General features: G+C 37.3%; 3 protein-coding genes across 3 annotated transcripts; 2 read left to right on the top strand and 1 right to left on the bottom strand.

Annotated features, from left to right (window-relative positions):
• Window positions 1-391: 391 nt before the first annotated feature.
• On the bottom strand, window positions 392-1,429 carry EV154DRAFT_488850 (uncharacterized protein; the record flags this gene model as incomplete). The annotated part of the gene is made up of 4 exons (XM_051599193.1): window positions 392-771; window positions 826-975; window positions 1,255-1,344; window positions 1,399-1,429. 4 exons carry the CDS (start codon window positions 1,427-1,429, stop codon window positions 392-394), a joined length of 651 nt encoding a protein of 216 aa, XP_051450095.1.
• Window positions 1,430-1,648: 219 nt separating this feature from the next.
• Window positions 1,649-4,290, top strand: EV154DRAFT_488851 (uncharacterized protein; the record flags this gene model as incomplete). Its single annotated transcript, XM_051599194.1, has 8 exons — window positions 1,649-1,693; window positions 1,803-1,845; window positions 2,340-2,409; window positions 2,490-2,540; window positions 2,807-3,229; window positions 3,388-3,419; window positions 3,849-3,979; window positions 4,108-4,290. 8 exons carry the CDS (start codon window positions 1,649-1,651, stop codon window positions 4,288-4,290), a joined length of 978 nt encoding a protein of 325 aa, XP_051450096.1.
• A 4,464-nt stretch (window positions 4,291-8,754) lies between these two features.
• Window positions 8,755-11,963, top strand: EV154DRAFT_533913 (uncharacterized protein). Its single transcript, XM_051604001.1, has one exon. It carries the CDS (start codon window positions 8,849-8,851, stop codon window positions 11,879-11,881), a length of 3,033 nt encoding a protein of 1,010 aa, XP_051450097.1. The 5' UTR covers window positions 8,755-8,848; the 3' UTR covers window positions 11,882-11,963.
• Window positions 11,964-15,627: the final 3,664 nt, after the last annotated feature.

Raw genomic sequence — 15,627 nt, forward strand, 5'->3', positions numbered from 1 at the left:
ATTTGTCGCATAACACTACTTTATTTGGCTATCAATCAATGCACTTACCATGAACAGGCCACCATGATACATTCTCTCTTTTTTTTTCTTGTTTAGCTTGACTAATTTTTGAAGAAGCTCGGGGTTCGTCTTCCTTGTCTATCACTTGACTCTGTCTTTGCTGACTTCCATTTATCTACCCAAACTGATGACTCTATACATGGAAGAAGAATGTCGTACTGATTCCTTCTTATAGGTCTTGGCACTCTAATAGAACGATTCACCGCGTTAGTCTCTCACACTACATTACTACGTTTTGCTTGTGGGTTACCTTGTAAAGAGCGGCGACTCTTGTTATTGATAAGACAGGAAGAAAATTTAAAATAAAATACTGGTCTTTCGTATAAATATTTCATTTTGTCACAATTAGGGTCAATGAAACACTACGACCTTGAATGAAAGCCAAGTAGCAAAAATGAACTTCTTTATTATTTTGAATATCATTGCAATAAATGTAGTTGCTCTCTTTATAATATATGTAGTGTAATTCTCCAGTTTTGTCCAAGAAAGTGGAGCGAAGCTGCAGATCTTGTAGTTCCTTGGTTAAGGCCTCATCTTGCTTGATAACGCTAATGAACTTCTTGAATTTTTCCCTGCTCCATCGTTCAAAGGCTGCAAAGGAGTAAGGAATTACAATAGCAAGAGTCCCGTACTTAAACTGCTTGAACAAGACATGGAGTCTTTTACCAGCAGCTTTTAATAGTCTGGTCTGGTACTTACTATGTTGACCGTCTATTGAAAGAAGGTTAAATTTTTAAAGTATGCAGTAGGCCATGTATGTTTTACCTTTAATTGTTTGCATGTGTTTCTTGTGTAATCCTTTGCCTTGTAATTGTGACTCTTCCAAGAAACAGAAGAAGTGATAGCATCCAACGTATTGGATACACTTTCGCAACACATAGTATGTCTGACCGGCATTAAAATAAAAGAAGATGTCTTTTAAAAACTTGTCTATATCTTCGTGCTGGGTAGTTTAGGTCAGAGTAGGCATTTTTAAAACTCTAATCGCCTTAAGTCGAAGTTCCTAATTTAAGATAGACATGTTTTGTCTAATCGCCACTGTGGGCGTTACAATTGCATCAGCCTCCTTTGCAGAGGTGGTAGGCACCTGTACTGGTGTGACCACATTGGTTTCATCGGATTTTTGAGTGTCATTTTAAAACGAGGCCTCGTCATCGACGTACGGGTTGGTGGCGTACGATTTCTTTTTCTTACCGGAAGAGCTACCGTCTTGGTTTTCTCCGGTCATTCTTTTTATTGGCACTGCCATCGGTCTCCTCCCAATTGGCAAGGCCGTAGATTGTTCTGATTATGTACATCTTAATATATATACATTTTTAAAATAAACAAAGAGCTCACCTTCTTCGGTTGGTAATTGAATGTTTGACATTCTCAAACCTTGACTAATAAGATGGCATGGTTTTCTGGATCTAACAAAAATAATTGGTTATCTGTTACAAGATGATTGGTTTACCTTGTACTTACATTCGCTTTTGATACTAACATGCACGTTATTTAATTTAGTTATATATGCTTTTTTTGTGTTTGATGTCGAACAATAAAAAGGGTGAAAGATAAAGGAATTTGACGTCCATCACCACCTTTCAATATGCATTTTGGATTCAATCGCGTACCTGTCGGAAAGCGACTTTTTGTATGTAGGTGCAAAAATCGAATTATTCTGTTTTTCTTTTTCGCGTTCTTCTTTTAATAGTAGCCAAGAGCTATATTAAATACTATCGCTACTTTACTATCAGAAATAGCTGTTTTATGTCTATTCCACGATCATTGTATACGCACAAAATGGTAAGAAAAAAACCGATAAGCATTCATCGTTTTACGTTTCAAAAGACGGGTGAGATGTCTAAATTAAAAGCATTTCGTTGTCATCTTATAGCCTTAGATTGGATCGAAGTCGGGTGTTAAAAAATTACTGTCTGCTCTTTTTGTTTCTTTCAAACGACGGGCTTTCCCTATGCTCCCCAGCTTTAATATTTTAGCACTAATAACGTTTGATAACTATCAGCAAAACATTTTATAACTAAATATTTAAACTAATTGCTTATGTTTCAAAGAAATGTTACAATCGTTCGTCTGTCAGAAATCTGTAGCAAAACGTTTTTAGGGGTATAAAATTTTAATTAAAAAAGAGCAAAACGTTTATCAGGTTCAAGCTTAGGGACAGGTTATATTAATTGCTTTCCATGAGAAATGATTCGTATCGCATTATTTGGTATATAAGACATGGTATCGAAATACTTAGTCAGGTTAATTATAATGCGCACAAAATACAACATTAGGACTAGACACCTGTAGTGATATACTTTACAAGGAGTTGCGTAACTTCAACACAGGCAATTATTATGTTAGGTAAGACTTTACAGGAGATTCCATGGCAACCAAAATAGTAAACTTCTGTCTTTTTGGACATTCCTTGCACACGTGATTAGGCGGAATAATAATCAGGAGTATGATTATATTAAGTTTATGGCAAAGATTGCGTAAAAAATAATTGAAAATGGGTTTATTTTTCTAGCCATAAAATTTTCAGCTCAATATACAAATAGGCCTTGGACACAATAATTGACCTTCTGCTATTGCAGTTTTTGTAACAGCTCCATATATTTTGAAATAACGAACACTATAGGCACGTTTTAGCAATTAAACATCGACCAGTCAACCGACCGGTCAAAAAATAATTTACGAACGGTCAACCTGCCGATCGAAAACTGAAATACGATCGGTCAGCCCGCCGGTTGATAGTTAGAGGACTGTCATCAACCGTCTATGTTTCAGTTGCAGATAATCATGCAAAATGTCTGAGACCATTATTGAAACCCGACCAGCCCATTGGTCCTGTTCGACCTGTTCCACCTGTTCCCTGTTCTCTGCCTCCTGTCACACATGTCACTGTCAAACATCACTATTGTATCCTGTCTAACGCCTGTGTTCCAAATAATGTATCCCCGTTGTCCCTTGTGCTTGTAAAACCATTTAACATGCGTTTCCTTGGTACCTCTGCCTTTGAACTCCCTTATAAAACATTAATAATATCAGCTCATGTTATCCTCTGTATCTATCTGCGAAATTATCTGTGTTCCTTCCCGCTGCGCCAAAAATGTCCCAAACTAAATATGGCCGTTCCCAAGCAAACTTTTCTTCAAAAACATATCGCTCGATTTGTAAAAAGGTTTGGTCCCCCCAGTATAAGTACTAGCTTATAATTTTAGTATACTGACGATAGCAATGTGGCCCATATACAACCAGTAAATAAGACATGCTAGTTTAGTAATTAGAAATATTATTTTGAGTCATGTCACACATTTTTTTACTTTTTGTAATTTATAGCCCCCACCTACGAGGGTATAAATTACTAATTTGTAAATTGTTCAACCCCCCATAAATTTTGGCTGGTAAAATGTTTTTTTATAGTTTAAATTACTATTTTGAGCTAAATACTTTTGTTCCCAAAACGTAAAAAATTTTGGCTTGGGAACGGCCTATGACTAATAGTCTGTCTTTGTTAATCTGATCCCCCAACCTTTGTTTACCCAATCTGTCAATAAAGATAAATAACAGCATGTTTATTTATTCTTATTTCTGTATTCAAGATCTTATCTATTTTTCCCGCTCCTCTGAATAAACCTTTTTCTACCTTCATTCATTTATATATGTATTAATACTAATAGATATATAATGTCTGTTTCTTTTGTCCTCACCCTAATAATTTTTCTGTTCTGCTCTTGCCCCGATCCACTCCTCACAGGCCTACTGATTGAACAGGTTATCTTGATTAATTTTGTTTATAGCTCTGTTCAATACACCAATACTAGAACCAGACTCCAAAGCAATGACACCATTAGAGCAGCATTGGACTAAACGAAAATGTGGTAGACTCAAAAATGGGTTACATGTTTACAATAAAAATGTTTCAGTAAAGGTTATGAAAAAAAAGGGTTTAACATCTTATAATAGTGATAATAGCTTATATATTTCCTATGAAGCGCTGTTAACCGGATCCATAACTTAATAATAACAAAAAACAGAAAAATAAAATTGTTTGGAAAGTCTCCCTATGAATCAGTATGTGATGCCATTACACAAAATACGAAAACCTTAAACGGTTACGATACTCTGGAGGGCACTGTATATACGTTTTTGAAATTCACCGCACGTTTAAGGATGTTCTGTTATGATTTGCGACTTACCTTAGATGTGAATATAGCTCAGATAATCCCCATACAAGTTTAGAATACTTGAACCATTTCGGAACCGTTTCTAATTTCTTATAATGTATTTTGGTCATTGGTTTAATGAAATCATGGAACCCTTAAGTATCGGATCTGTAGGGATAACGGACCGGAGTACCCTAAAGTTAACGGATTTTCAGGGATAACGGACCGGAGTACCCTGAAGTCAACGGATTTTCAGGGATAACGGACCGGAGTACCCTGAAATTAACGGATTTTGAGGGATAACGGACCAGAGTACCCAAACCTATTGGATTTTGACGGATAACGGACTAGAATTCTCAGATTTGTATGATTTAGGGCCGTCGCAAGCACATCAAACTATTTTTTAAAGATCCCGATTTAGGACATTAAGTTGTTTTTCTTTTTTTTTTCTTTTCTTTTTTTTGTGAAAGGTTACTTCAGACTTCCAAAAGAAATCTTTTTCTGAAATCCATGACGTTGCTTTTTAAATGACCCAATTTGAATGATTAATAATAAAGTTTTTGCAGATTACTAAAATATCTGTTCCTTTATTTTTTAAAGACAAAACATCAGTTTAACCGATTTTTTTATTATTTTAAAAATATAAAAATTACAGTTTAAGAATGATGAGCCCAGAACAAATTGCGTTTATCGTGTCTCAGTTGCAGCTCCTTATAGTTCGAATGAACGAAGAATCTGAATCTCTCGAAGAAGATAGAATAGAAATTCTTAATTCTACTGGACAACGCCTCGTGGAAAACATGAAGACTCTTCATTCCACTGGAGAACTTTACCATGCAGAACGTCTCCAATATAATCTTATTGCCAGCAATTACCGCAATCAATATGGAGTTTCTATTAACAATCTCCCCATTTTCATGATGGGCGAACGTGTAGAAAGAACAAGAACAGTAATTAGTGCCGATGGTAGACGTGAATCGCGTCGATACCACTTTTGGAGATTGGAACACCCATTCCTCAATGACAATGACGAAAACCAGGTCAGTAGTTATCGCGCCAACTACGGTATGGGTAAGCGTGCTTTTGAGCATTTGGTGAACGAGCTTTCGGCACACGAAGAATTCAATCTTGTCGCTCCCAATACTACTCCGATTTATAACCAAGTCGCAACGGCTTTATTTCGGTTGGCTAATTGCCATATCGGATATCGTCAAGCGTATATGCATTTGGGTGTTTCATCAGGTAGTTATACCAACTTCACCACAAGAACACTCAAAGCAATTAAGGATCAACTTGGTCATTTATTGACATGCCCATCAGACCCTATCAGAGCCAATGCCATTGCTGTCGGTTTTGGGAGTAGCACTGGGGATTGATTGAATGATGTGATTAGTGCTGTGGATGGTAAGAACTTTATCATTCACCAACCTTCCCCTCCAACCGTGGGTGCTATGTTCAGGGATAGAATGAACAACTATTCCGTGAAGCTTACTGCCGTATGTGGTTCTGCATTACGATTCAGGTATATCAAAGTGGGTGACTCAGGTATTGTAGTATAATGATCTACGATGAAACAATATAAAAGCTAACACAACAATATTTACTTCAGGAAGAACGCATGATGCTGCCGCTTTTCGATCAAGTGATGTAGAGTGAAATTCTTCGCCACCCAGACATTCACTTTCCTGACAACACGTTTATGATTGGTGACTCTGCCTATCCTTTGAGACCCAACTTGATCACACCATTTCCTGAGAGTCAATGCGTGTTAGACAGTCGCAAGCGTACATTCAATCGTTTACATTCATCTACAAGAATGGCGATCGAAAGAGCCTTTGGTGTGTTGGTGGCTCGTTGGAGATTTACTGGCAAGTACATTTACATGTTGGACCAGTTGAAGATCAACGAGATGATTACCGGATGTTGTATTTTACACAATATGTGTATCGACCTTGGTGATACCGGGTTTACCGACCTTGTTCACCTTCAAGATCATAATGCAGCTGTTCCTGAAGATGAAGACTCACCTGATGTAGGCGGTAGTAGCAGAAGGATTACCATTTTTGAGGGATTGATGAGACGTAGAACTAGACGTGGGGCGGCTAGAGGGGGTTGAAGAGCAACTAGAAGTAGAAGTAGAAGAAGAACTAGACTTAGAAATAGAAATAGATAAGTATAGAAACTTTTTGTTTTATCCAATTTTATTTAAATGATATTATCTGTAGAAGGATTGGGAGAAGGGGGATTGTTGTTGCTGGTGGTAGTGGTAGGTGTGGGAGCACGAGTGGCATTGTTGTTTTGAGCAATTGAAGCAGCAAAGAAATCTACCATTCGGGACATGGACAAAGTAGCCTCTCTTACCAACTCAGTATTTTGTCGTCTGTAATCGTTGTTATGATCCAGTTGATTTCGTCGGTATGCATCTTCTTCAACCATACGAACAATATCTGCCTCTCGTTCAGCAGCAATACGTGCACGATCGGTATTCCTTTCTTTAATTATACCAGCACGATCAGCTGCTCTCTCAGCCCGGCGTTGAGCTTCCATTTGGTCCATATGGTTTGGCATAAACCACATTGACACACTTACATTACGTGGACGTCTTGCATTTACCTGAGGAACGACATCCTCATCCTCATCCTCTTCATTATCATTATCGACTTCTGAATGACCACGACTTCTACACAACCAGGTGTAAACTTTAAAATTTCAAGACCATTTTTTTCCCAAAAAAAAAAGTAAAAATAGATATGAAAATTGTTTCCTTTTTGGTTTTGTGGTTTTGTTTACGTTTCCTTGCTGTACAAACAAAACAATAAAATACAAATACAAAATACGAAAATAGTTTTTCTTTAAAATTGCCTTAAAAAGCGAAATTTATTTATATAAAAAATTGGCCCACAAAATCAGAAACCGGCAAAAAGCGCCTGTTTGCCCCTCGGGGCTACGCAGGCCGACCAGGCAGGCTATTCAGCCTTGACAGACAGGGCAGACCACGTAGCCCAGACAGGCCACGTATGACACGTATAGCAGACAGTGAATTCAAGCTAGAAAACCCACGCAAAACTGATTCTGTTTGAGCTGAAGCTACGGAAAAAGGTATTAATGTGATATTCAAGTGTCTGTGGTAGATATTGTACTTACATTTTATCCGTGCTTAAGCAGTATCACGAGCTAATTTATAAAGTGAATAATGTGTTTAGTAAAATGGATAATGATTAATGTTAAAATTATAGTACCTTGTATGAAGCTTTACGCGATATATCTATTGACAAATGAAACGCGTTATGTATTAGTTTAGGATGTAAAATAATCACCAAGATATTACTTACGGTATTTCAAAGAGTAAAGAGCCTCTAAAAAATAAAAAGGCGTTTGTTAGTGATATATTATTACAGGGAAGCACAGTACAGAATAAAGTATACCTTTATAGATACACATCTTGAAAGTAAAAGGGGATAGAAGATTATATTATCGCATAAGTCATGAAATAGCTACCTTTTTCGCGTTTGACTTTGATTAAATTGACTGTGAGAAAAGAATTAGTAGAATGCCTTATGATAGTATTGTTAAGACAGATGTTCTATGACATACCATTGTTCATAAGCATCATAATATTACAAGCAATAATCACGCGTTTGTGAAGACACGCCACGGTTGAAAAAAAATACGTAAGAGAAAGAAAAGCGACCTAAGAAAGTTGGGTTGCGTGACAAAATATCGTTCCGCAATGACGTTTGTAAATTATTGCACCAATCAAATTGACAGCTTATGTCCGCATAAGCTAAGCATTAAACACATTTTTTGATCTGAACGATATATAAACCAAAGACAATCCCCAGAGTGCACTTTATCAAAATTCTTTATTTTATTATAAACAACTTACTTTAATTTTAAAACACTATGAAAAAAACACCTGGAACAAATAAGTTCCGTGCAAAACCTGCTTTACCGCCTCAGGAGCAAACGTGTGTGTTATGTAAATACAGTACAATTAATCGACACTCTTTTAAAGTGCATCAAAGATCAGGACACCACTTAGAACTTCTGGAGGCGATTCAGTCCAATCAAGGATCACTACCTGCCAATGACATCGAACAACAGTAAGTGAGCGTCTTCTTCAATTTAAAAATAGTCAGTTTGTACTTATCATTATTATTTTTAGGAATACCTCTGACGAACAACCTACTATCCCGCTAAGCGAATCTCGTAGTTCTGATATGGAGTCCATTGAAAGGTAAAGTTATTTAAGGCTGTTAAATATATTCAAATTACTTACATCAATATACATTAGACCAATCCAACCTGAACGCACTGCCGAACCATTGTCTGAACCTGCAAATGAATTTGATGAAAATCAATATGATGATTATGATGGTGACGGTGATGATGATGGGCGTGATGATGGTGAAGAAGAATTCGATGGTGGTAATGCCTTTGACCATTTCAACAATGATTTTAACAACGGAGGGGAATCTGATGATGATAGCGAATCTAATGAACCTCCCGTTCCTGTTAACGACGTCAACAACGGCTCTAATGGTGATGGTGGTGATGATGGTAATGATGAATATCTTGATTTGAGTGGTGATGTCAACGACAATCCAGCATATCCTTTCAAAAATGAATACATAATGCATGCCCTTCTTTTCTTCAAGTCTGGTAGCTTTAAGTATTCAGAAGTCCAAATCAAATCAGTTCTTGATTTTGGTAAATATATGGCTGAAATTGCAATCAAAGAGTACAGAGCTCAACTAGCTTTGGATCCTTCTGATGTTATTTATGATTTCCGTGGCTATCCCACTCCCCACAGCGTTTCCAGATTTCACAAATCCAAGAAAAGTTGTATACCTTGTTTTCCTCATGCTCCCCATTGTGCGAAAGATGATAACGGCGGACTTCTTGTCGAACCTACTGAACCTGCCACATCAACTAGCGCATCTGGTACTGCTACAGCAGCTGACGCCTCTGCTCCTGCTCCTGCCTCTACCTCTGCTCCTGCCTCTACCTCTGCTCCTGCCAATACCTCTGCTCCTGCCAATACCTCTGCTCCTGCCACTGATCCTGCTGCAACAACAAATAAAACTGCTTCTGCACCCGCTGTTCCTGTTGTTGTCGCATCAAAGCCTGACTTGTTTCTCAATGATGTATCTGAACACTTGCGACTTCTCGTAGGTAATCCCTGTATGTCTGGTTTCCTGTCAGATCTTCCTGATCGAACACCTAACCAACGAATCAAGCTAAGTCAAGGTGAAAAGTGGAATTGTGATAGATTGTTTGAGCATCCCATGATAATTACTGGTCCAAATCTTCAACTCTGGGTATCGGATAAGGTCTCTTTGCTGTCTGAGAGCAATATTCCTCTTCGTGATCGCCATTATTTTAAAGTGGCCAAGATATTCCAAATATCAAAAGTTGTGAACGTTGATTTGTATCCAATTAAACCCGATAATAATCTTGAAATGTGCTGTTTATACGACATCCTTCTCCACTGTCCCATAACCGACCTTGACATCAATAATGTCTTTCGTGCCGAACATGAATCCTTCGATGCATTTACCAGCTTACAACAAATAAATGGTGACGATTATCTTTGTTCTAGAGATGTTGTTGCTAATACTCGATTGATTCGCGCTCATCATGACATGATTGATACTGGTAATAAGTACAAGCGTCCACTGCCCATTAGATCACGTATAAGAAGCATAAATCCCAATTCGCCAAACTACCAGGTCGTTAGAGTAATTCCGTACAACCTTTTCTCTGATGATACCAGTGGTAATTCCACATCAAAATGGAATTGTTTCGATTCGTGGTCGATGAATCCTGCCGCTGTTCCTCTTAGTGTTGCCAATCATTATTTGAATCAATTTTTTATATGTGGATCAAATCGCCATACTGCTATGGAACAGTTGCCTTCCCTTGTCCCCGATTTAAAGAAACTGGAAACTGGTCTGCCGATGTTTGATGCTATTCTCAAGGAAGAAGTCTTTGTTGTTGCTCCTCTTTTGTTTATCAAGGCTGACAATCCTCGTCATGCCGAGGTTTCTTGTTTGAAAGCTTCAACAGCTACTTATCCGTGTAGAAAATGCTTCTGGTGTCGACATGCTGATGCTTTTGATCCTAATAGAATTACCACGGCCGAAGAACACATGTCAGTTCCAAGAGAAAAAGGTCACTGGATGAGTTTATTTCCAAGCGATGACTCGGATAGTACTGATTTCTCGATACGTGTTCGTAACAGACAGGGTGATTATATCATGGTCGAAAACTTGATGGACCTCGGCTTCAAGGAAACTGCTGGCAAAAGGCTTTTGACGTTGTCTTCTTGGGATCCTAGCAAGGATACACCGGTAGAAATTCTGCATGGCCTATGTCTCGGTTTAATCAAATACACGTTCAACAAAGCTGCTGATTGCTTTTTCAACAAGAAGCAGGTTGATCGCATTAGTATTTTGTGTGCAAAGTATGGGTCTAAGGCTTTTACCAATTTGTCGACGCATCTCAAAGGATACAAAAGCTTTCTTGGAAGAGACTTCAAACTTATGATTCAGATGCTCCCAATTGTTCTCAGAGTTGCTCGTGACCACATTGATTTCCTCAACCTTCGTAATGATCAATTCCACCGAATGGATAACGTTATTAGTACTTTTGATAAGCTTGGTGAGCTTTGCTCATTGTGTTATAACTGTGAAATACATACCAACTTTTCTGCCTATCTCGATTTATTGCGTCAATCCGTTGATGATACTGTTATTGCTCTGGATAACCTTGATCGTACCGTTGTTCCCAGTAACCGACGTACTCGTGGAGAGCCAGCAACAGCAACGACAACTGCATCAGTGCCCAGTCAAACTACTTCTGAAGAGATCTATGGTCTTTCTGGTGAACAATCTAATGGTGCTACGATTCCATACGCCAAAACTGGTGGTCCATTGTGTAATCGTTTAAAGACTCATTTGATAGTCCATTTGGTAGAGGATTGTCTTCGATTTGCTTCTCCTGTGCTTCTCGCAACTGAAAAGAACGAGCAATTCAACAAACACATTAGGGCAATTGTCATGAAGACCAACAAACAAAACCCTTCTCGTGATTTGGCTCTTATTAACGGTCGTGAGGTAATGCTGAGAAGTATTGCGATGGGTCTTGTTTGGGATAACGGTATGAAAACTCGTGGTAGTCTGGTCAAAGCGTGGTTCGATAGGTACAGTGAGGACATGTACTATTCTGCTAATCGGGAATTCGGCAGTACTGAATATATTGCTGGAAAGAAGATTGCTTTAAACATGACGGCTATTCTCGATGTTGACTTGGATTCTCTTGGGGCGCGTCGTCTGCTTGGAAAGGTGGTAAAACTTCGCGGCGATCAGGCTATTGTTGAGGTGTATGAACTTGTTCCCAGGCCAGCCTTCGTGATTCACGATGACAGTAGCCTCATTTCTGTCTATCAAGCTGACGAAGGTGGTAATCTCCTCACCAAGAAAACTGAAGAAATCTTGGACTTGCTGAAGTATAAACTGACTGTGGTGGAATTACTTGACATGTCTCAGGAAACTGAGATTGACACTGTCAAATATTCTCTTATCAACAAGTGCAAGTTCGGTACTTTCTGGTGGCTCCATAACACTAATCGTTATTTCAAAATTTTAGAAAATGAAAGAAACTAATCATTTTGTTTTTTTTTTACATGTCATTTTTTCAAAAAAATAAAAGTCTCTTCCATTTTGTTATCCAATAAAAATGCTTAGCTGCACGAATCGCTATCCTGACCCCCATAAAAGACGCTAAAGTAGTTTTCAAGGTGCACGAAACCTTCATTCAGTTGTTTATTTCATAACATCTGGCCTTCAATCACGTATTTTGTTTTTTCGCCCAATCGCAAAGTTTTATTTTTTTAAAAAAAAATTCTGACACGGGAATTTACTTTTTGGTGCAGAATTTAAGAAATATTTAAAGTTTTCAACTGGTTGTGTAGTGGCATAATCACCACGGTTGTCCACAGTTTCTCTGGAATGGGAGCTGTATGTAACAGGCGGGTTTGTAGTTGGCATTGGTATTGTTGCCTGCTCCATCAAATCATGAAACTCCCAGTGTTGAAGAGGTGCACTACCAGTAGAATTAGCATCGTCTCGTCTGCTTCGATACTTAGCATGAAGAGCATGCCATTTAGTGGTCATGGCACAGATGTCTCTTCGGCCATTGACGGCTGCGTTGTCATTGAAGGCTTTTTCTGTCTTTTGGATTAAAGCTCCTTTGCCTCACTTGAGCTAGTCAAACCCGCTTCAACAAGATACGCAGGAAAAATTTCAATCAATACATGTGTGCTTGGTGAATCCCAGTTAAGGTTGGTGTTAGGCTCTGGTACGGAATCGGCAGCAGAAACTGGATCAGCAGCAGGAGGAGGAGCTTGCTCGGTAGCAGGAACAGGACCAGCAGAAGGAACAGGACCAGCAGAAGGAACATGTTCGGAAGATGGTGCAGGTACAGAAGAAGGGGTAGGTACAGGTACGTCAGTGGGAATCTGTGCAGCAAACGGAGGGTTTACTCTGGGTCGGCCTCTTACCACAGGAGGGTTTGGGCGTTGGCCATTGATGAAGTCAGCACTTGAATAATTTTGGAAACTCATATCTGTAAATAAAATAGAGATGGTAAAAAAAAGTAAATCGATCAAAATAAAAGGCTATTATTGAAAAATAAAACAACATTCGTGATTTCAGTAATCGGATTTGGACATTAAATAATCTGATAGAAGGTTTTTGGGGCCTGCAGATTTTAATTCTTCGTTGGAGAATTCGGAATTTTTAGCACTGAAAATATTCAATTTTGTTATTAATCGTCCATATATATTATTAAATTTTAAAAGATTCTATTTGGAAAAACTGTAACCTTTCACAAAAAAAAAAAAAAATTAATGTCCTTAATCGGGATCTTTAAAAAATAGTTTGATGTGCTTGCGAGGGCCCTTAAGCTATTAAAACTATTTGCACATCTTTATAAATTGTTTTCCACTTTTAAGAAATATTTTTTTTATCCTTGTCTTGTAGTGCCTTTTTTCTAACAGCTTTCGGCTTCAGACGAAATTAATTTTTTTTGTTTCTATAAATTTTGTTAGCGGCGTAAGAAACGGTTGTTTAGCAATCTGTAGAATGTACGATGTTTAAAAATGTGTCAGAAAAATAATATTTGTTGATATTGTTATTTTCTTGGTTTAATAGTGAGGAATTATCTTTAATACCTCATCCATTAATTTTCCCTTTGCTGGATACGTATTTCAAGTGTATTTCACTTCTTTCGATGGTCTAGAAATTTAGGATTGACGGCTTTTGGGGTTTCTATCGTGTTACCACTAACTTTTTGAACTCATGATTACCCTTTCAAATATTTGAACATATACTTGGAATACACAGCGGCAAATTTGTATCGTACTCCTTACTAAATGTTATGTTTTAAGGTAAAGTAAAATTATAAAAAGACTACCGGAGTAGTTTGAGACTGTTTATAAGATTGTCTTTTAATAATAAACGAAATGTACCAGTATTTATATAAAGACTGTCGGCTGTGTTCATGTCTCAAGCGCTGTCTTGAAGTTGTCCTAGATCAACCAAAAATGTATACAATTATTACATAGTACTACTTTAGTCTTGTTCTAATAAATCTGAAGTTTTTTTAAATCTCCTTGCTTTAAACAATATTTTAATTATTTCTCAGACGTACTAAATTGGACTTGCGCTGTAATATCCTTATAGTTCTTACTATGACATTTATTGTAAAGCTTATATCACAAATGCTATCAGCATGGATAAACCTTTGTCAGCTCTAATATGGCTATATTCTTGCTAGGTCACCACACACTCCTCGGGTATTGTAGTCATGTCTATTTAATTCTATTTCTGTATTCAAGATCTTATCTGTTTTTTCTTTTTTTTTTGAATTAAACTTTTTTACTCTCATCCATTTTATATATGTTAATACTAATTGATATAATGCCTGTTTCTTTGGTCCTCACCTTAATAATATTCTGTTCCGCTCTTGCCCCGCTCAACTCCTCACCGGCCCACTAATTTGAACAAGTCGTCTTGATTAATTCTGTTTATAGCTCCGTTAATTACACCATTACTTAAAGCAGTCTCCAAAGCAATGATACGATTAGAGCAGCATTGGACGAAATAAAAATGTGATAGACTAAAAAATGTGTGACATGTTTGGGATAAAAAATATTCCAGTAAAGGTTATAAAAAAGAAGAGTTTAATCATCTTATAAGAGTGATAATAGCTTATACATTTTTTATGAAGCGCTTTTAACCAGATCAATAACTTAATAATAACAAAAGACAGAAAATAGAAAATGTTCCCAAAGTGTCCCTATGATATGAGTATGTGATGTCGTTACAAAATACAATAACCTCAAACAGTTAGGATAGTTTAGAGGTCACCGTACATATATTTTGAAATACAACGCACGTTTAAGGACGTTCCGATATGATTTGCGACTTATCTTATATGTGAAATTAACTAAGATAATTCCCACACAAGCTTAGAATGCTTGAACCATTTTTGAACCGTTTCCAATTACTTATAATCTATTTAGGTTGTTATTTAAACGTAATCAGTGAACCCGTAAGTGTCGGATCAGTATTGATAACTACCAGAATTCCCTGAAGTATCGCATAACAACGGATAGCGGACCGGATTACCCTGAATTCAACGGATTTTGAGGGATAACGGACCGGAGTACCCTAAAGTCAACGGATTGGCAGGGATAACGGACCGGAGTACCCTGAAATCAACGGATTTGAGGGATAACGGACCAGAGTACTCAAACCTATTGGATCTTGACGGATAACGGACTAGAATTCTCAGATTTGTATGATTTAGGCTGCTGACATGAAACAAATATATTGAGATCTTAAATAGGAGATGTACTAATACAGACAAGCTCCGGTTTTTTTTTTTAAAAATGTTTTTTTATCAATATTTTTTTCCTAAATTGAATTCTGTCAAAATAATGTTGTCATATTTTTTTATTATTAATCTATTATTAATCTACCGCTTAAAATGACACATTTGTGGGCATGGAATGTGAAGCCTCCAGAAATAAACGGTCCTAAATGGACTACTAAAATGCCAAAATACAAAATAAAATTTTATTACTGTTTCCTTACACACCAAGTGTAAGCTTTAAAATTTCAAGACCATTTTTTTCCCAAAAAAAAAGTAAAAGAGATATGAAAAGTGTTTCCTTTTTGGTTTTGGGGTTTTGTTTACGTTCCTTGCTGTACAAATAAAACAATAAATACAAATACAAAACACGAAAATAGTTTTTTTTTAAAATTGCCTTAAAAAGCGAAATTATTTATATAAAAAATTGGCCCACAAAATCAGAAACCGGCAGAAAGCGCCTGTTTGCCCATCG

This window comes from Mucor mucedo (assembly GCF_025094135.1).
Source record: "Mucor mucedo strain NRRL 3635 chromosome Unknown EV154scaffold_299, whole genome shotgun sequence".
NCBI lineage: Eukaryota > Fungi > Mucoromycota > Mucoromycetes > Mucorales > Mucoraceae > Mucor > Mucor mucedo.

Coding starts and splice junctions, on each gene's coding strand:
- EV154DRAFT_533913 (XM_051604001.1), top strand. CDS start 8,849: ATGCATGCCCTTCTTTTCTTCAAGTCTGGTAGCTTTAAGTATTCAGAA.